The sequence below is a fragment of the Bactrocera neohumeralis genome, chromosome 6 (assembly GCF_024586455.1).
Source record: "Bactrocera neohumeralis isolate Rockhampton chromosome 6, APGP_CSIRO_Bneo_wtdbg2-racon-allhic-juicebox.fasta_v2, whole genome shotgun sequence".
Classification (NCBI taxonomy): domain Eukaryota; kingdom Metazoa; phylum Arthropoda; class Insecta; order Diptera; family Tephritidae; genus Bactrocera; species Bactrocera neohumeralis.
The window spans coordinates 41,155,290-41,176,188 of NC_065923.1; the positions used below are offsets into that span (position 1 = coordinate 41,155,290).

The 20,899-nt window shown below is 38.5% G+C and overlaps 1 protein-coding gene across 1 annotated transcript; it reads left to right on the forward strand.

The window, feature by feature from the left end:
* Positions 1-18,379: 18,379 nt before the first annotated feature.
* On the forward strand, positions 18,380-20,391 carry LOC126762859 (uncharacterized). Its single transcript, XM_050479901.1, has one exon. The coding sequence runs from the start codon at positions 18,631-18,633 to the stop codon at positions 19,741-19,743; it is 1,113 nt and encodes a 370-aa protein (XP_050335858.1). The 5' UTR covers positions 18,380-18,630; the 3' UTR covers positions 19,744-20,391.
* The last annotated feature ends 508 nt before the right edge of the window (positions 20,392-20,899 follow it).

Consider the following 20,899-nt stretch of genomic DNA (forward strand, 5'->3'; position numbering starts at 1 on the left):
ACATCATATTATATTAGGTTGTCCAATATCTCCCTTCCGCCTTTTTAAAAAGTGTTACAGTGATCGGATATAGTTCAAATATGCGCCGTTTCGTTCGTTAATCTTTTTCTATCTAGACGGCAACTTCAGAATACTCCCCTCGTAAAAGCCCCCCTACTTATTTGCGAAGAACTCGGACAGCCACTTTTCACAAGCCTCTTTTGAGTTCAACTTTGCACCAACGAGGGCGTTCGCCATGGACAGGAACAGGTGGTAATCACTTGGCGCTATATCCGGGCTATATGATGGATGTGATAAAACCTCCCATCAGAGCTCCCGTAGTTTCTGACGAGTCATGAACGAAGTGTGTGGTCTGGCGTTGTCCTGGTGGAACACTACTCCCTTCCTGTTGGCCGATTCTGGACGCTTCTGGTCGATCGCCTGCTTCAAGCGGTCCAGTTGTTCGCAGTAGATGCTAGAATTAAGTGTCTGGCCATATAGGAACAGCTCATAGTGGATGATTCCTTTCCAATCCCACCAAACACACAGCAAAACCTTCCTGGCCGTCAATCCCGACTTGGTCACTATTTGCGACGATTCACCGGCCTTCGACCACGACCGTTTTCGCTTGGTATTGTCGTATGTGATCCATTTTTCGTCGCCAGTCACCATCCGCTTCAAAAATGGGTCGAGTTTATTCCGTTTCAGCAGCATATCGCAGGCGTTGATTTGGTCCAGAAGTTTTTTTTTCGTAAAATCATGCGGCACCCAAACATCAAGCTTTTTTGTGTATCCAGCCTTCTGCAGATGGTTTAAAATGGTTTGGTGACTAACTTCCATCTTCTTAGCGATGTCATGAGATGCCACATGCCGGTCTAATACGATGTTTTCCTTGATTTGATCGGTATTCGTCATCACAGGTCTTCCGCCGGGTGGCTTATCCATTGTGTCGTTATCACCTGCTCTGAATCGTCGAAACCATTCGTCCGCAGATCGAAGTGATGGAGTAATATCCCCCAAAACAACATTAATCTCACGGAACGTTTCTCTAGCGGATTTGCCTTTAAAGAAGGAAAACTTTGAAATAGCGCTAATTTCGGCGTTAGTGAACTCCATGTTTACACGTCTGTAACTGTTGAACGCAATATCCAAACTAATTATGCATAGCGTCGTTTTGTAGGTTATGTCAAGACCTTTCAAAGGTGTATAGTATTGCCAGATACAAGCTATGTAACGCTTTATACTTAGCCGCGAAATTCAAAAAAAAAAAGGCGAAAGGGAGATATTTGACAATCCAATATATGTAACATCGTAAAATTTCAAGCTTCCACTCTCAGAAAAAACCACTATGTAACCAATATATAACCATTATATAACCAATTTATAACCAAAACAAATTTTCTTTCTTATAAATGTTTTTATTATTATATCGTTTTTCCTTCATCTATAAACCTATGAAAACTGATGTTACGTTATTTTTCATTTTAAGTGACTATATATTTTATTTTTTATATTCAAAAAAATTATATACACCAAATATTTCCTCCGTGAGACTTTAAATAGAGAAGCATCTTAAAAGAATTGAGTATAAGTGTCCAAACATCACCTCAGCTCCACTTAAGATAAGCTAAAATACTTTTTGTACAGTGCTTTTTCAATCTATAATACTTTTTTAGCAAAAAAAATCTCGAAATGGTCTAAATTCCAGCGAACAAAATTATTGTGAATTCCTAGCATACTTTCTGGATGATTTCAAATAGCAAAAAATTAACAATTAGGTATAAAAATCGTAAAACTCTTATATCTAACAATTCTAAAAAATTAAAAATTAGGAAAACGTATATTTTTGGCATTTTTTAGATTCTAAAGTTTTGTATTTTTTAAATTCTAAAAAATATTAGTCCGATTACTTCATCTCTATACTGAGCAAATCCATTTTTAATTTACAACATGCTTCAAGCAACTAAAAAAGCTTTACGCAGCGAACTTGCTGAAACCTCCAACTGTTTGAAGTTCTTCAAATAGTGCCTTTGCGCTCTAAATCGCGCTCTTGCTTTGCTTCGCGCTCATTTCGCTCATACCAGCGCAACGCATGCGCACTCAGTGCTTTGCATTTGTTGTGGGAACACTTCGTCGTTCCATAGGGTACAGTTGTAGCAATGAAAACACAGCACGTCATCGACAACAACAACTACTTAGAATGTGTTTATCAACCGACACACTCCACTGACACACAAAATTTTCGCCTTTGGTTGGCATATCCTCCATGCCTTACCGAATGCAATGCACTTGTGAAGGACTTGCGGTCGACCTTATTTACCTTTTTCGATCCAACTTAGCGCAGTTAACGTATGACGACAAACATTTCCTTGCCACCGGAATGACAACTATTTGACAGTGTCATACGCACTCGTATAACATATTTGGTGGCATAGAATTTGAATATTTCCCAGACCGGTTGTGGGCCCACAAATAGTTTTGCCCCGCTGTTTTGAAGGTTCTCGCCACTTCGCGTCGATTGTGTTTCGCTTATATTATCAATGTACATATACATATACATATAATGGTATATATAAATTATGTACATGGTCTCGTAGTACATAAGACATTGCGGGTTTGTAGTTTGTTGCCGCTTGAGGCTGAAAATAGTAGCCATGTATTTGCATATAACCTTTAACCGACTGCTGCTAAAGTGAATGCCAAATTGGCATATATACGAAAGGGCATTTACATGGACATTTTCATGGTATAAATGTATTTTCAGAATTCCGCATCTAAGGTCCTCTTTGACGTAATACTTTGAACTTCTGTATCGCATCGTATGCAGTTTGGCGTATTTAAATCATAATGAGCTGCTTGTTTAGAAGGCATTTTTGCTGGTTCAGTCTCCGAAATGCTTATAGTAATGAAGTGTATTAATAATTTAAACCTTTCGTAATATCTATTTTGAAGGTAAATGTCCTGGAGTACGAAGAGAATCTACGAAAGTTAATAGTTTGTTACATCAAAGTAAAAATTTAATTACAGGAAGGGCGCGAACTTTATACTCTCGCTATTTTCAAAGATCCATACCGGAAGCATACCCGGTGTTGGCAAAACTTTATATTAAAACCGGTTGTGTAAAAATTCAACATTAATAACTCGACGAAACTGTGAATGGATACATATTTGGTATCTAAGATTATATTAGATAAGTAAATGAGGATTGCAACGCGACCTAGGGTCTATTGCGCCCTTTCCTAGGTAGCAACGTCTCAACTAGCCCCATCTATTTGATAAATACCAATATACTGCTAGGTACTAAAGAGGCGATGTGAACCCAAGTTGGAAACATCGAGGCAAGGGCCTTTATGCTGCACCTACAGACTACTGTGCAGTCAATTAGCAGCTGTTCTGGTGTTTCAGACTCCAAGTCGCAGAACCGGCAATTCGCACAAGAAACTAGGCCCATGTTAAATAAGTACTTCTTGAGCTTACAATGGCCAGTGTAGAAAGCGAAACGTAGCCTTAGTTTTTCCCTTTGGAGGTTGATCATATATTTAAAGCTTTTAAGGTTGTAACCACCCATTAGCAGTTTGGCATGGCACATGCCCAGGAGTTGTTTCCAATGCTTTTCCCTACCCAGTGCTTCATCCTTATTCCTTTATGGTGTGGGGATCAGCCGCAATGATGGATTCCGGCTCTAGAATGTTGGTGGATGCTGCGGAGCGGCCAAGTTCTTCAGCCATTTCATTCCCGGCTATGCCTTTGTGACCATACCCCCAAATAAGGTGCACCTGGTTACGATCTGATAGACTATTCAGTCATTCTATACACTACTGCGCCAATAGCGATTTGATCTCGTACGCAGAAATCACTTTGAGTGCCGCTTAACTATCGCTTAGTATATCTATACGTTCATTACGATAGTTGCGTTGAAGGTTTAACTGTACACACCGACTGATAGCAAAGACCTCTGCTTGGAATATGCTTGGACAACTACCCATTGGAATGGAGAGGTTTGTGTGTGGTCCTGCGCCAACGTTTTCGAACCGTCGGTGTACCACTTGATGGTACTGTCCATAAGCAATTGCTCGAGGGCGGAATCGCTCTATTCGGCCTTACTGCTGAAGATAACTTTAAAGTTCCTAGTGAAGTTAACCCTTTTGGTAATGCTATCTCTAAGGAGAAGAGCCAGTAGTATTTCGCCACTGAGGTCTTTCATGCGTTTAGAAGATATAACGTTACCTCTTCCAGACCCTCCTGCTGTCTTTTAGACTGTTTGGTGACTTGACCGATTACTAGGTGAAGTGACGTGAGTTCCACCAAAACTTTAAGTGCCGTCGTCGGGCATGTAACCATAGCACTCGACACGTTGACACAGGAGAGTCATTGCTGTTTTCATAGTTCTACCGAAGTCTGTCATACTTCTGGAGCCCAAACCACCCCTCCATATTCGGTATCACGATAATGGTGCACAACCATTTGTCAATCTTTGGCTTGCAACCCCGAAATCAACCGACAAAGCCGATTGCACGTCATAAGTGCCTTCGGTTTCGCTACGAACTGCAGAGTAGAATCCAGCGTGAGACCATGATATTTGACCATATTAATCATCTTTATCTCTTTGCCTCGAGTGTTAGGTTCCTTAGGCCAGGCAGAGACTTGCGTCTCGTAAACGCGACGATAGTCGACTTCCAGGGGTTGATGTTTAGTCCAACATTCCCTGTGTCCTCAAATTTTCCTCTGGTTATGATAATAAGCGGACAGCTTATTGACCTTGACAGCGGATTCCATTGTTAGTTAGCAACACAAGTAATTCATCCACAACGAGGCTCTAAAACAGGGAAGATAGTGCGAAGACGAATATTAGTATCTCCTATGTGGTTTCAGCTATTCCGGTGGGCAGTACGGCCTCTATGCATCAGCGCACCAGTGCTCTTGCTACCTTCGTGTAAGACGTGTTGTTAAAGACAACTTCGATGTCTAGGAATTCGCATAACATTACCTCACCTTTTTAGAGCGAACTCTGTATCTCAAAGGTTAGCTGGTACAGAGCAGTATTGGTCGATATGCCTGCTCTATAAGCATGCCGGTTCGCATGGATTTGCTATCTTAATTATTTATATGTATTATAGGTCATTGATTCTCTTAGTTCCGTTACTTCGTGTCCGCGCTTATTTATATTAAAATCATCTTCAAATAAGACATAAGTATGTAATATAAAATCAACTTGTACAGACATGAAATGGAATATAGTACATTAAATGTTTGAGAAAAGGTCTATCAAAGAACCATAAATCTTTATATTAAGGATGTAACAAACTATTAACTAATTTCATTCATAATACTCTTGCAATACAAGGTTTGTCCGGAAAGTAATAGGACTGAGACGGTTTAAAAAAATAGTTACAATTCTTAAAAAACTTTCAAAATAGGCTTCTTCTGCGTCGATGCAGCGCTGCCAGCGCGATTTCCAAGCATTGATGGCTTCACCGAAGGCATTCTCCGGAATAACCATGAGAGATGAGATGCATGCTGATTGGATCCTCTCTGTCATCTCAAAATGCTCAGAGAACTCGGGAGATTGCCTCTTTGTCTCGGGATCATACTCAAAGATACATGATTTCTCACCTGTGATATTGTTATTCAAAAATTGGGGATCACTTTCACACATGTTCAAATTGTACTTGTGAGACCATCTTCGCGCACACCTTGCGCATGTTCAAGTGCTCCGTCACAACGTCATGAACCACAGATTTTGATAAATTTAACATCTGGGCAATTACACGTCGACGGTCTAAGCTCAAAACTTTGCGCAAACGAGTCACATTGTCGGTGTTTGTCGAAGGCGCAGGTCTCCCAGCACGACCTTGGATTCGGTAGAGGCCGTTCCTAGCTAACGAACGAGCGGCTGGTCAGCTGTCTCCGAGCATCTGGAGAGTCAGGACAAACATTTTCGCGCGACGTGTTTCTGTGAGTAGTGCAAGCCGAAAATGAAGCGTTCGTTACGTGATTAAATTCTATGTGAAACGCGGTAATTTGCGACTAAGATGTTTGATGTGATCGAGCACGCTTACACAGATGTTGCTTTAGCAAGAAGTGGTGTGTTTCGGTGGTACCAGACCTTTTTGTTTTGTTGGGCCGGGAAGAGGTCGTTGATGAAGACAACGACAATCTGACTCATGTGCACATCAAAGGCATCGTCCACCATGAATTTGTTCCTCCCGGACAAACCGTCAACGCCAAGTCTTACGTGGAAGTCCTCAAGAGACTCAAATGAAGAGTCAATGGGATCCGATAAGACATCGCAACCGATTGGAAGTTGCACCACGACAACGCCCCGACCCACACCGCCTTTCTTGTGAACATCTACCTAACCAAGGTCGGCATCCCAAAGCTTTCGCAGCCGTCATACAGCCCAGATGTGGCCTCCGGACATTTTTCTGTTTACTTGCCTGAAAAGGCCGATGAAAGCCAAGCATTTTAAGACGTCAGAGGGGATTCAAGCAGCATGCAACTCGGTTCTCAAGGCTATTCTGGAGAATGCTTTCCGTGAAATTCCTATTTTGAATTTCTTTAAATAATTGTAACGATTCGTTGAATAAACTTTTTTAAATCAACTCAGCCTTATTACTTTCCGGACAAACCCCGTAAGTCAAGAAGGTACCAAATGTAATTTCAATTTATGCACGATTTCATCGAATACTGCATGTTTAACTCATATGCTAAATTTTTTAAAGTTAAATTTTATCAACTTCCGAAGACAAAATCCTGCCTTCGACCCTTGCAAGTTGAAAGAATATGGAATTTTCGGTTACAAAAAACATTTGAAGTATTTGCTCTTGACTTACCGTCTGCAGATTACCTATGTATACATATACATATGCATGTACATTAGTGTCTTCTCCTGCTGCTTGCTTTGCGGTATCAAAAAATGCATAAACAAAGCGCCAAAAGTGAATAACATTTGCACACGTGAAATGCGTGGATTATAAAGAGTTTATTGCCTGAGTGATTGGTCTGTTGTTGATGCACGTTAAACAGTTGGTCAAGCTGTTGCGCAGCCAATCTAATTTTACACAAAAGTAAGCAACGTCGGTTGATACATAAAAGTTAAAACAAATACAAATAAATCGCGGTGCAACAGGTTTGCGTCTCCGGTCAAAATCTGGATTTCATTTATTATTATTAGTAGAAAGTGTGGGCGTTGCCGTAGAAATACATATACATATATCGCAAATCCAACGTATGGCTTTACAGTAAGCGTTCAACATATGCGTATGAATATATCTATTATCATTATCAATTAACTGTATTCAATTACCATGGTTCATTGGCAAATGACATATGATCAGCCAATTTTGCTTTTATATTCTTACGCATGTATATATGTATATATATATATATACTATTAAGGTGCACATTATTTATTATTGACCATTATACTCATTTCCTTTGACATAAACTACTGCGAATGCGTTCGAGAACGATTTTTATGACAGAATTGGTAAATTTCTTACAAAAATTGGTTTGGTCTCCTCACGGAGACGAACACTTCTCTTCATTAAGATAACTAACATATTGGCCGATATATGAGGTATAAAGTCAGCCATCAGTTTGAAAATCTTTCTACTTATTTTATAACATAATAATATACCATATTGAGTTAATGTGGAAAACGTCAACAAGAGTTTCGAAATTCTTTATATCAGAGATATAAGGTTAATACCAAGATATAGACTAATTCCATTCTAATTTGGCTCTGAACCACAAAATTTTTAAGAAAACTTGTCCAGTCAAAAAATTACATTTGGACAAACTTAAAGGTTTAAAATCAGATGAAAGAACATAATTCAATTATCTGAGTAGTTTTGGAGGCAGAGAAAGGATGAGCTGATTGCATTCAATTGCTCAGGTCTACTTAAAAACGTATTTTCAATTAACTTTTTACACAATTCACACACTGATGGACTTATTCTTCATAAGGTTTGTTAAAAAAAACTCAAATACCAGGAGTTTTCCAAAGTAAACAGGACCTTTTGAATCTAGCGCCCCCTGCTGGCGCCATCTACATGTCGACTGGTGCGTTAGAATCTGCTATCTCTATTAATTGTGCAGTGAGAATTTCCTGATATTTCATTGATTGGAATTGAAGTTATTGCGTTTTAAGTGTAAGTATGTTTGTGTTATCGGTGCGAAAATGGGCTTCGAACAAAGTGCCAACATTAAATTTTGTTTTAAAATTGGTAAAACTTTTACCGAAACGTTTCAATTGATGAAACAAGTTTATGGCGATGATTACCTATCCCGTAGCAGAGTGCACAAGTGGTTTCAACGTTTTCAAAGTGGTCGTGAGGCCATAAATGACGATCAACATGTGGGCCAATCAGAATCCGTGATCACCAGAAATTCCATCGAAACTGTGCGTGAATTCTTTAAAAATCAGCCGAAATCATCATTGAAATTCATGGAAATTAAATTGAATATCTCCAACACAACGGTTTTTCGCATTTTGACCGAACATTTGGGCTTACGAAAGGTGTGTGCACGGTTTGTTCCGCACAAATTGACTGACAACCAAAAATTGTTCAGAATCCAACATTCGAAGGACATCATTAAAGAGGTCAAAAAGGACCAACACTTCTTTTACAATATTGTGACTGGTGACGAAACGTGGTGTTTCTAATATGAACCCGAAACGGAACGCCAGAGTGCTGAATGGAAGACAACGGACGAGCCGAAACCCAAAAAATCGCACATGGAGAAGTCAAAAGTGAAGACAATGCTGATTTGTTTTTATGATTCCAAGGGTATTGTCCACAAAGAATTTGTTCCATCCGGCCAAAACGTTAATGCGGTATTCTACCTTGGAGTTTTGAAGCGTTTGGTGCGCCGTATTCGACGTGTTCGGCCCGAATATCGCGAAGATGAAAGTTGGCGTTTCTTGCACGATAATGCGCCGTCTCACCGGTCGACGCTTGTGACCGATTATCACAAAAATAACATTTTAACCATTAACCACTCCCCGTATTCACCTGATATGGCACCGTGCGACTTCTTCCTTTTCGGAAGAATGCATTTGCCCATGAAAGGAAAGCGTTATGCAGACGTAGAGGCCATTCAAAAGGCTTGCACCGGCATACTGGCGGCATTACCGGCTAACGAGCTAAAACATTCAAAATGCTTTTGGACCGTGCAAAAAGCTGTATTGAAGCAGAAGGAGACTATTTTGAATAAAATAAATTGATTTTGCCAAAAAAATGTTCTGTTTGGGTGTATAACATTTTTTCTGTTTTGTTTTAAAAGACCTATTTAATTTGGAACGCACCTCGTAATTATAGGATAATTATATGGGAGTATGGGGTAGTATCGACCCGATTTTATCAATTCTTGCCAATACCATATATTACCAACATGCCACATACTAATAAAATGTTCCTTGGGTTCCATTAAGATACCTCACATACCACCAAAAATCGTATGGAGTCAGCAGGATTTTCGAAAATCCTGATGTGAATTATATGGGGGGATTGGTGTTTGAGGCATATGTCCTCAGCGAATTTAGTAATTTTACCTTAAGCGGTTTATTAAATATGTACATTGAGCCAATTAGAGTACGAGGCCTCACCCGGTTTTTCAAAATTTATAGCCCACAGATGCCTCTTGCTACTGCAATCCGCTGTACAAGGCACAGTTCTTAAGAGTGATCCATTTCGAGGTTCTCTACATGAAAAAATAAGAAGAAAAAATAAAGAAGCTTCAAATTTAATGGGGAATGTATATTATCATTCGAAAAAACATTCTTTTACATTAATTTTTTGAAGCTTGTGTCTTTCAAGTGTTGGCCGCGGCTTCGTCTATCCGTTCAGTAAAATTTTCGATAACTCATTCGAACATTTCCATTGGTAACTGGTGAGTGAGCCGTGTGATGTTTTGCTACAATCGATGCAGGATTATCCACATATCTCCACAGGAGAATGTCACAGTGGCCAATCCACTGGCCTAAAATTTTTCTCGAAAACATCGGATCTTCTTGGAACTTTTCAAAAGCCCATAGAGCGAAGCGGTGTCTCTTGAGAAGGTCGACCGGCTTCAGTTCTTGAATAAATATGTATATATGTATGTACATATGTCACCCTAATTAATACACTTGGCAGTTGAAAATTGTGGTGAATGTCCGAACATTCAATACAATATAAACACACGTACAGATATTCATACATAGTATATAAGTGATACTTAATATGATGAACTCTACTTAAACACAAAGTAAATTAATACCATGGAAGAGAGTGGGCGGTATTGAAACTTTGTAGATGTAGTAAATAATCTTTGCAAAGTTCATCGCTCATATGTAGAAGTATACTCGTATATTCACATATCTATATATTTGTTTAAGGGCCAATTCAGTCACCTATAATTGATATGTGATATTTCTTAATTACAATTAAACGAAAGTGGCTCAGTACAAAGCATATGGTCATACAGTTCATTTACCCCAATATGTAAGAGATGCAAATCAGATTCATTTCACGTCAATTATCTATTATCTCATTAGTTAAACGAAATTACATTATGGTGCATATATGTGTATACTTATATATTATCTTCAAAATTAGATAATCAGTCCATTGATTGACTTAATATCCGCTATATTCGGTTTAAGTGTTCGCTACAGTCTAATTGCATTCCTGAAATCAAACGGTTCGCCATATAAATGTCCATGAGACTTAATAGGTACTAATGGTCTACCGAAGTTTTTCGCTGGGTTTGCGACCCACCACTTAGAAAGCTCTCCCAAATAAAAAGAAACAACAGTCTCGGAGGAAAGCATCCACTTCTCATGACAACCTCAGCAATCGTCTAAAGGATTACGACACAAGGGCATATACGTATAAAGTCTGATCCCTAATGGTTCCGATGCTCAACTGATGAATGTCCTATTAAAAGTAAAACCTAACATCAGGAGACGAGTAGGTCCTTAAGACACTTACTACAGCGGCTATATAAAGAAGCGCAAATTCGGTGTAATTTGGTGGGAAAAAGACTCAGTCATCGAGTTCTGGCATTTACGCCGGTAGATGAGCAACCAACAGGGGACCCCGAAATCTGCGGCTATTACCATGTGATAAGCCTCCTTAATACCGCATATAAGGTATTATCGAGCGTATTGTGTGAAACTCTGAAGCCAATCCGTCAACAAACTGATTGAATCTCATAAGTGTGACTTTAGACCTTGAAAATCTACGATCGGGCAGATTTTCACCATGCGCTAAATCACAAATGACCTCCTCGTCGATTTTAAGCCGCCTTCAACACCACGAAACGGAACTGCTTTTATGCCGCTATATCTGAATTTGGTATCTTCGTAAAAGTAATACGGCTGTGAAAATTGACGTTGAGCAACACCAAAAGCTCCGTCAGGATCAGGAAGGACCTCTCAAGACTTTCGACACCAAACGAGGTTTCAGACAAGGGCACACCCTATCGGATGACTTCTTCAATCTAGAAAATAATACGAGGTGCAGAGCTACGTAGAGAAGGTACCATCACTGCTGGCGTACGCGGATAATATTGATATTATTAATCTCGACATCCGCGCCATTACTTATGCTTTCTCCATACTAATAAGAATAAGGAACCGAGGCGTATGGGTCTGGTTGTAAACGAGGATATGACGAAATATCTCCTGACAACAAACAGTAATCTGTTGACAGTCATAACTGTGAAGTCGTAGAAAATTTCGTCTATCTTGGAACTAGGTGCTACTTTGGACTGAGTAGGTAATTGAAAAGTAAAGAACTCTCTTAACAAAAAAAAAACCAAACTCTATAAGTCACTCATTATTCCCGTCCTGCTATACAGTGCGGAGATATGGACAATGACATCGTCTGATGAGTCGGCCTTAGGAGTGTTCGAGAGAAAGGTTTTGCGGAAGATTTATGGTCTTTTGCGGCGAGTACCGCAGTAAAAGGAATGATGAGCTGTACGAGATATACGGCTTATCATTGATCCGATACTAGAAAGCAAGACGCCAATTGAGATCCAACTCAGTCCCACTCGGATGTGAGTCGGACAAGAATGTCTCCACTGGCTAGCTCATCGGCTTCGCAGTTGTCAGTGGTTCCGCTATAACCAGGTACCCAAACGAGTCTGACGATGAAGTAGTTCGCTGCTGCCTCTAGTGAATACAAACACTTCTAACTTTGAGTACACAGTTAACAGCTTCTGCGTTAACATTGTCGCTCTGCTGTCGGAGAGAATGAATAATAGCAGTCACTTTGGCTGAAAGACACTACAGAAATCCAGTAACCTGAAACTATGGGTGAGCGAGAGCTCCGTACTGATAACTTCTCCTACAAACTTCCCTCCTAGTTTCGACCCTTCCGTGAAATAGCTCACTGTGCCTCTACTCCAGAGGCTCCTCCCTATCATATCCCTCGTCGATGTGGGAGCAGTGAAAAAGCCGGCACGAGTAGCCTCTGCAGTTGAAGGAGCAGAGAATTTTGGCGTGTCTATATTCGGACCCCTTCATATGCCCAGCTTCCCTGAGCCTAAGACTGCACTTTGCAGCAATGCACCTCACATAGTCAGTGCTTTTGTTCTGCGTAATTTTTTGTGAGTGCTGCCACATCCTAAATATTATTGGTACTAAGTTATATTTCGATAACTTTTTGATGCTTGTTTTAATATAAGGTAAAGGGGAAGTGGAACCTGAAAGTTCACTTGAGTTGGAATGCAATACCAGTGTCGGCAGAAGACATTTGATGCAAAACAGTTTTTAACTTAATTCAGAAAATGTGATTTACATTTAGTTTATTTAAAGAAGCCACAAAAAATGCTTTAAAAAGTGCTTAACGGTAATTCTAACGGTAAATTTTAACCGCACTACAATTTAATTCGCAGTTGAGTATGGCTCTTTGCCCTTGAGTAAACTATTAAATAACAGCGAGTGCATCATTTTACCTCAGAAGACACGTCCAATACACAAATCACTAAGCATATCTGCCAACAACAATATATGTCCACTACAAACGGCATTTTTTCTTCCGCTGCAACCGACCACACGTCAACAGCTCAACAACTCCGTACTTTTCTTTGTTTTTTTTGTTGCTATTACAATTGCGTTAACGTTAGCGGTTTAGCGGTGTTGCTAGTTACTTAATTGCTGCACCCATTGCCAGTACGTATACACGCACACAAGCACACACACCTGCATACAACCGCACCGATGTTTAAATGTGCAGCGAGCAACAGGCAACTACATTAATCTCTTTTAATGCCAAACAAATTGATTTATTCTTATCTACTACGTTTATCCCCCCTTTCCACACATATTCGTATGTCTAATATAATTTGTTTCTTTGTGCTTTTTATACACTTTCCTATTGTATTGACGCATTTCTTTGTTGACATGTCGTCGTCGCGACACGGCAGCGTGGACAATGTCGCTGATGTAGACGCTTTGATAGGGTGGCAAGTGCGGTGTGAGAGGCCGTGCCACTGGTGGGAGGTGCAGTTGTGCAAGTGCTTAATAAATTCAATTGTTCTTAGCGTAATTTATTGCACATTGGCGTTCTTCGCGAATGACGTAGCACATTTGACATACACACTTATATAAGTGTATATATTATATATTTATATAACATTTTAATTATTTAAAATAAAGAAATTTAACAAAAATTTATAGGTATACTTTAGATATTTCAGCACTGCCTAATTATCGAAAAAAATTAAATAAAATATATAGAATTTTTGAATAAAACAAAAACGACTTGGGATATCAATGAAATTATTTATTCCGGAGAGAGTACATTTCTTACGCTGAACCCAATTTTCAACGGTTCTCAAGCATAAATTGGCCGATACTGATACGAAGTTCATCAATCGTCGCTGGCTTGTTGGCATGGACCATACATTTGATATAGCCCTACAGGAAATAGTCTAACGGCGTCAAATCACACGACCGAGGCGGCCATTTTACTGGGCCATTTCGTGAGAAATCACGTTCACTAAACTTGGCTTATTGACAAAGCCATTCAGCCAGAAATGAGCCCCATCGCTGAAGATGATTTTTCGATGAAAATCCGGATCGTTTTCAAATTGTTTCTCAGCCGAACTCACAAACATACGACGATTCTAGTGGTCAAATTGCTGCAGTTCTTGCATCAATTTGATCTTGTAAGGATGTAATTCAAGGTCTTTTCGCAAAATTCGCCACAACGACATCACAGAGAGGGTATTCTCCAATTGATGCGCTAGCGGCAGCATTATTCTCGACACTGCGGACACTTCTTTGTTTCACTGGCACGGGAACATTTTGTACTGTGCCTGTGGATTCAAATTTTTCCACTAGACGCTCAATTATTGATCTGACAGGACGATTGTGACAACTATAAATTGGACGTAGCGCGCTTAAAGTTGAGACTACTGACTCCGAATTCCGGTTGGATCGTATATCTTTCTATGACAAAATGGCAAATATTACTAAAGAGAAAATGTGTGGCCCCTTTCGGCCTACCTTTGTAGCTTCTCTATTTAAAACCACCTTATAACGACATGAGTACGGTTCGCAAGGTACTGCTCGATGACGATTCGGCGCCGAATTGCTGAAAAACAGACCAAAATTATTTTCCACTAACACAACATATTGACTAACATTTAGAAACCTGCTACAACCACCCATTTTTTGAAAATACTATATTACCAATACCAATTGGATCTACGCTCCAACCAGAGTTAAATGAAATCCTAAATATATTGTAGTTGCCTCTCACTGCGTTTATGCTCTGCAACCATTGTTACCAACTACAATATCAAACTACTCAGTTTATCAGAATACATATCGACATATATAAATATGTCTGTCTCGCTTCATTTTATATAATGTACTGATTGCCTGTTGTGGTGATTTATCAAAATATGTGATATTTTTGGCTTTTTTAAGTAACTCATACGCCATGGTCAAATAGTCAAATATACCCAACACTGCGTATGAGTTACTTTTAATGGTTTACACACGTATTCAAATATTTAATAATAGTATCAATAATGTAAAAGTTTTTCCAAAAGGCAACTCAAATTACGTTAAGAGCAACTTTTTTAGTGTACAACCTGCACAACCAGACAAGCACCCTTTGTAAACCCTTTTTAAGTTGCTTCATGAAATTTTAATGATCATGCTATTTTCAGCAAAGCAATTCGATATGAAATGAAACGAACATCCGTGCCAATATTTTTTCTTTCCTCCTGCGAGCATACACCGCAAAATTCTTATATAGATACTTAAGTGCTGGCATGCTTATGCTTATGTACCTAGCTCGTACTCTCCGTAATTTTATGGACCTCGCCATAATTTTCTAGTATAATATGTATAATATCTGTATATATCTATATATATCTATATATATATCCATATGCGGTAGGTAGTTTATAATGGTTTACTTTCAACCTTTCAATGCAAGTGAAACTGTTTTGCAGAAGCTGTGTATGAAAGGACAATGACTCCTGAGAGCAACCAGAAATGCAGCGACATCATTTGAGAACGTTTGCGAGTTTGAATTGTTGAGCGTTTTACAATAAAGAGAATGTTTTGAAGAGAGGCATAGTCCAAAAAGTAGAACGAAATACTTTATATTATATGATTTTTGATTTTTTATGAGTTGTGGCTGGCAATATTTTTAAATAAAACTTCTCACAAGAAAAATTAAAAATTAATTAATACGAAAATTCTTCATTTTTCGCAGAACTAAACCTCAAAAAACCTGTGCTCGTACAGAATTATAGCTAACTTGAATTAGCATTTAAAATTTAAAACAGTGATGTAAATACTTTAAAGAACAACCCTTATTTGGGTCAAGAAATGTGTATCAAGATTGTTATATTAATCTGAACAATCAAAATCAAGATCTTGAATTAAATTTGTTTGTGTATTTTAGCTTTGAAGCAATCCAAGTTGACGTTTTTCCACCTTTTTTCAGAATTCAAGCAACTAAACAATATTTGCTAAGATGTAAAGTGTTCTTTAAGTCAAAAAAGTGTATAAAGTGCTGCTTAGGGGCGTATTTTAGTCTAAAGGTAAGAATTTTGGCTAATTTGGTGCCTTAAAAAAATGCAGTTGAGGGGGTATTGCAGTCTAGAGGCCCAAATTTCGATTATTTTTTGGCATTTAATAACCAAAAAGAATTCAATACTTTTACTATAATTTTTTTATGCGCCTTCATGTAGAATGTGAATAAATATCGTATCCTCGTCGCCAAAATGTCTACGTTTGTGGTCATCTTAAAAATAAAGTATTGATGTATTCTAGTATAAGTACTAACGTCGCTATTGCAAGAAGTTGTAAAACTGAAAAAATACTTTTTCATCAAATGGGAGTTGCTCCAAACTAAAGATCAATTTTTTTACTACTTTCTTAATGCTTCCTAATTTGTTAAAAATATTACAAACTTACTTTTTTCACTTTTGTTGCTTTGCGTGATTGAAAAATGTTTAGAAAATATTCATGCCATATTTCAAGCAAATCAGCTGATTGGAACTAGAGCTGCTGTGTCGAATGTTAGGGCGATGTTTTTGAATATCTAGACTACCGAATAATGAAAGAAGAAAATGTTAGACTTTTTTTAATTTTTGGACTAAAAAATTCTCTAAATATTTACACTATCAATTTCTTTATTAGATATTTATTAACCTTTCAAGAATACGGAAAACATAAAAAAAAAAAAAACAAAAATAAAAATTTTAAAGTCAAGGACTGGCAGCTGATAAAGTGAGAAGTCACAAAAAAATAGCACGTGACCATACTCACAATTTCGCATCTACTAGCAAACTGAAAACAAAAAAAGGAATTGAATTAAGCTAGAATTAAGTTGATTTATATATAGACAAAGAAAAAGTCTTAATTCTTTTTCACAAAATGGCGATTGGCTGAAACAACATCAAAAATCGATTTTTTTTTATTTCTAAACTATAAATCCTATAAAAATATTTTAGAAATTTTAAAAATTCTAGTCTACTAGAATAAGCCGTAGGTGCTTACATATTTTATATACATACTAGGGGATACAACTACGCATTGCTGTGGTATAGATTTTATACTATTATTCATATAATAAGCTATTCAATACAGTGAAAATTTTAATTTCGAATAAAGGCGAAAACATTTTTTCGATATAAGAATCGAAGGGATTGTACTTGAGGTTTAATTTTGAATATGTTCATACAAAGAAATTTATTTGGAAGAAATAACGAATTTTAGGCTGATTTCTCAACGTCTGGTTACCAGCCTTTCGGCCGGTTAATAGAGTTGTCCGTTTAATAGAGCGTCCATTTAATAGAGCATTCACTGTATTTTTATTTATGAATTGTTTTTACTATCCTATCTTCTAAGTTGATGCGAACTACACCAAATTTTATAATTCTTAATTTAAATTTATTAAAATCTATTTCTTTCAGAGAGACAAGCGCCCCCTTCAAGGTAATCCTCTTTGGCCACAATACGCTTGTGTCAACGTTTTCTCTAAACCTCAAAACAACTGTTAAAGCCAATTTCCGGAATAGCCTTCAATGAGTGTAGTGATTCATGTTTAATACCTTCAATTGATTCAAAACGGTTTCCCCGAAGTGGTCGTTTGAGTTTGCCGAATAGCCAGCAGTCACACAGAGCTAAATTAGGAGAACACGGTTGTTACGGCACGATATGAGTTGAAACTTTGGCCAAAAACACAGGAAGAATCAATTCAGTATGCGACGGTGCATTATCATGGTGCAAAAACCAAGAGTTATTGCCCCCTAATTCAGACCTCTTTTCACGAATAGCTTCACGCAAACGGCGCATAACACTCAAGTAGTATTCCTGGTGGACAGTTTTACCTGTCGGAAGGAATTCGGGGTGCACTGCACCTCGATAATCGAAAAAACTGTCAACATAACCTTGATTTTTGATTCGAAACTCTTGTTTTCAAAGCTATACCCTCGAGTTGTCAGATTAACATTTTTAAATAGTGATCTTTATAGACTTGTCTTTATTTGGAACTATCCAAATACGCGATTTGCTGTTTTTAAAATATACGAAACAGTCAAAAAAAGTGGTATATGTATATTGCTTTGATATCTAATAAATGTGATAATAAATATTTATTTTTAGTAAACCAACTTATGGCAACCCTGAGCGGTTAATTATTCGACAACAGTGTTTAAATAAAATAAGTAAGTTTTACGCTCAAATGTACTAAACAGCGCGAGAGGAGAGCAAAGGATGTTCGCTGAGCATAACCAAGAGATAACGTAAAAGGAACGTATTCTGCACAGAAATTTTGCAGACTTGCAGCTTTTGCCGGTCGAAGCTATAAAAAGAAGCCGCATAATGAAAACAAAGTCAAACGCCGCCGTAGAGCGTCAGTGTTTACACTAGAAACATTTTAAGGACAAAACGTGGACGAAAATAAAAAGTTAGAAAATACATACGCGCTTGAGATATGTACAAAGTAGAAACAAATAAGAAACAATAATTAAGTGACTTGAACTACATTATATGAAAAAGTTTGAAGAGAATAAAAAACGAGTGCTCTCGAAGTATTTTCTAATTTCTAAAAAATAATTAATACAAAAAGTGAAATATTTTACTGAAGAAAGTTTCGACTGCATTGAAGTACTGTGAACCACACAGCAATGGGCACCTTGCACGTCTGCTTCGACGATGTGCCGCACTACACAAGCGCCACCTCAGCCTTAGCGGCCTCAACGCTGTGCGCCTCCAACTCAACTGCAGCCGCTTATGAGCTGCATAGTTTGAATGCCGGCACAGCAAATAACAGCTTGAGCGCGACGACAATGACGTTGCATACCGAGCCCAGCAAGGACATGCCGCCCTGTAGCCTGTCGCCTGGTGCCGTCAGCAGGACGCACAGCATTTCGCCAACACCGCGCTACGAACGCAATATGAGCTTCTTTCAGCAACTCAGTCGCCGCTTTGGACTGCTGCGCTCCAGCGATGACCCAGTTTTCAGTGCCGCCGAAGACGACTCGACCGATTCATGTTCATCGAACATCGTTGCAATGCCAACTGTGCAGCGCACAACCGGTGCAACGAATACGTCATTGCCGCCAAATGGCGGTAACGCGGTAAACGCCAGCAACAGCAATAACTGTGCTGGCGCGCACTTGGAATTAGGTGACGCCTGCTTGAAGGACGGTCACGGCTCGAGCAGTGAACACATATCGTGCGCTTCCAGCGAGACAAGCAGCACCGCAGACATTGACGAACAGCAGCTACATTCACCAACAACAACAACTACGAAATCGACAGCAGCCAAAGAGCGACGCAGCAATGCACGCGCCAGCTTCTCGCGTCTGCATCGTCGCTCCACCTCTTCCATACGACGCGCTTTTGAAAATTTCTCGCTATCAACACGTTCGCTATCATGTAGCGGCGCTAACGGCACAACCAGCGCCGACACGCCACACAACGCGTCACAACGTAGCGGCAGCCACAATACGCCCATCAAATCGGCACTGAAATACAACTCGAATGTGGAGCTGAATAGAAAGACACAGGCCAGTGGCACGTCGAATTCGGCAACGAGCATACACTTGTCATCAGCATCAGCCTCAACTACGTCATCGGCGAAATTGAAGTGCTCGTCCTCGAAAGGCAAAACGAAGCCACCACCGCAACGTATACTCCGGCAGCCAGTCTCGTATACATATCTGAAGGGTATATCGGGTCTGCCGACACAACGAGTGCCTCGCAGCGCTGTCTGTTGCCAATACGCCAGGCGTTGAGGGCGAGACGACAATAGAATTTAATTTACTGTAGCTGCGGCAACATTGCCGCCGACAACGTCTGCGACATTACTTAGGCACCGACAAAGTGTTCATCGTTACATACATACATACCGAAATTGAAGCGTTTGCAAGAGATGCGAAGATACGTTTATTCGACTAGTTGATTGTTCGAGCGTTTATTGTTGTTGGTTCGCATTGATGTGACGTATATAGTCTGTAGTAGAAGGTTTCTCCCGTTTGCCATGAGTATAATGATAATGAAAAGTGGAAGGCGAAATAATTATTAGGTACATAAGTCGAGCTATTTATAACTTTCGCAGTAAATATATATAAGCACCAAAATAAAATTCACACACACACTCGGTCAAACACGTATACGCACTGGCACACAGCGCGCACAGTTTTTGTATATAAGCGTCTTCGGTTTACAGGCACTCACTTACAAGTAGTCACAAATTCTCATTGAAATTCATGCATAAATACTTACATAAGCACTTAGGCGTCCTTTCATTCCACTTTTGCTTTGTTTTTCGATTGCATCAAAATAATCTGTGATAAATATCATTTTCATATCGGATGTAAAGTCATAATTAAAAAAAAAATATTAAATTGATTGAATCACAAAAATTTAACACAAATAAAATATATGCGCATTCAAAAAAAATTATTTTCTTTTGCAGTTAGCATTTTAGGTATTAAAAAGCACATTATATGTAATATAGCGTGTATTTCTAATATAGCTACTAAACAATATTTTCTAAAATTAATTTTCAATAAATTTTTAAAAATTTATACAAGTTTTGTTTAACACATATTTGTAAAGAAGCATGAAAAAAACTATTTTTTTTTTATTTAAATTTTTTTTATTTAAATTTATTTTTTTTTATAAAAATTTATATTTTGTTTTTAAATAATATTTTTTTAAATACATACGAACGACACTTGATCCTAACCACAATTTCAACCTTCCTAACAATCTGAAACCAAAAAAAAAAAAAATAAATGTTATTAATCTAAAATAACAAACATCCCTTTGTCTGGATCAACGAAATATTTTAATATTTTTGCACAAAGTAGCGACTTCCAGAACAGAGAACATATTTTTTACCACTTTTTTACTGTTTCGAATTAAAAAAATAGTAAATATTTAGGT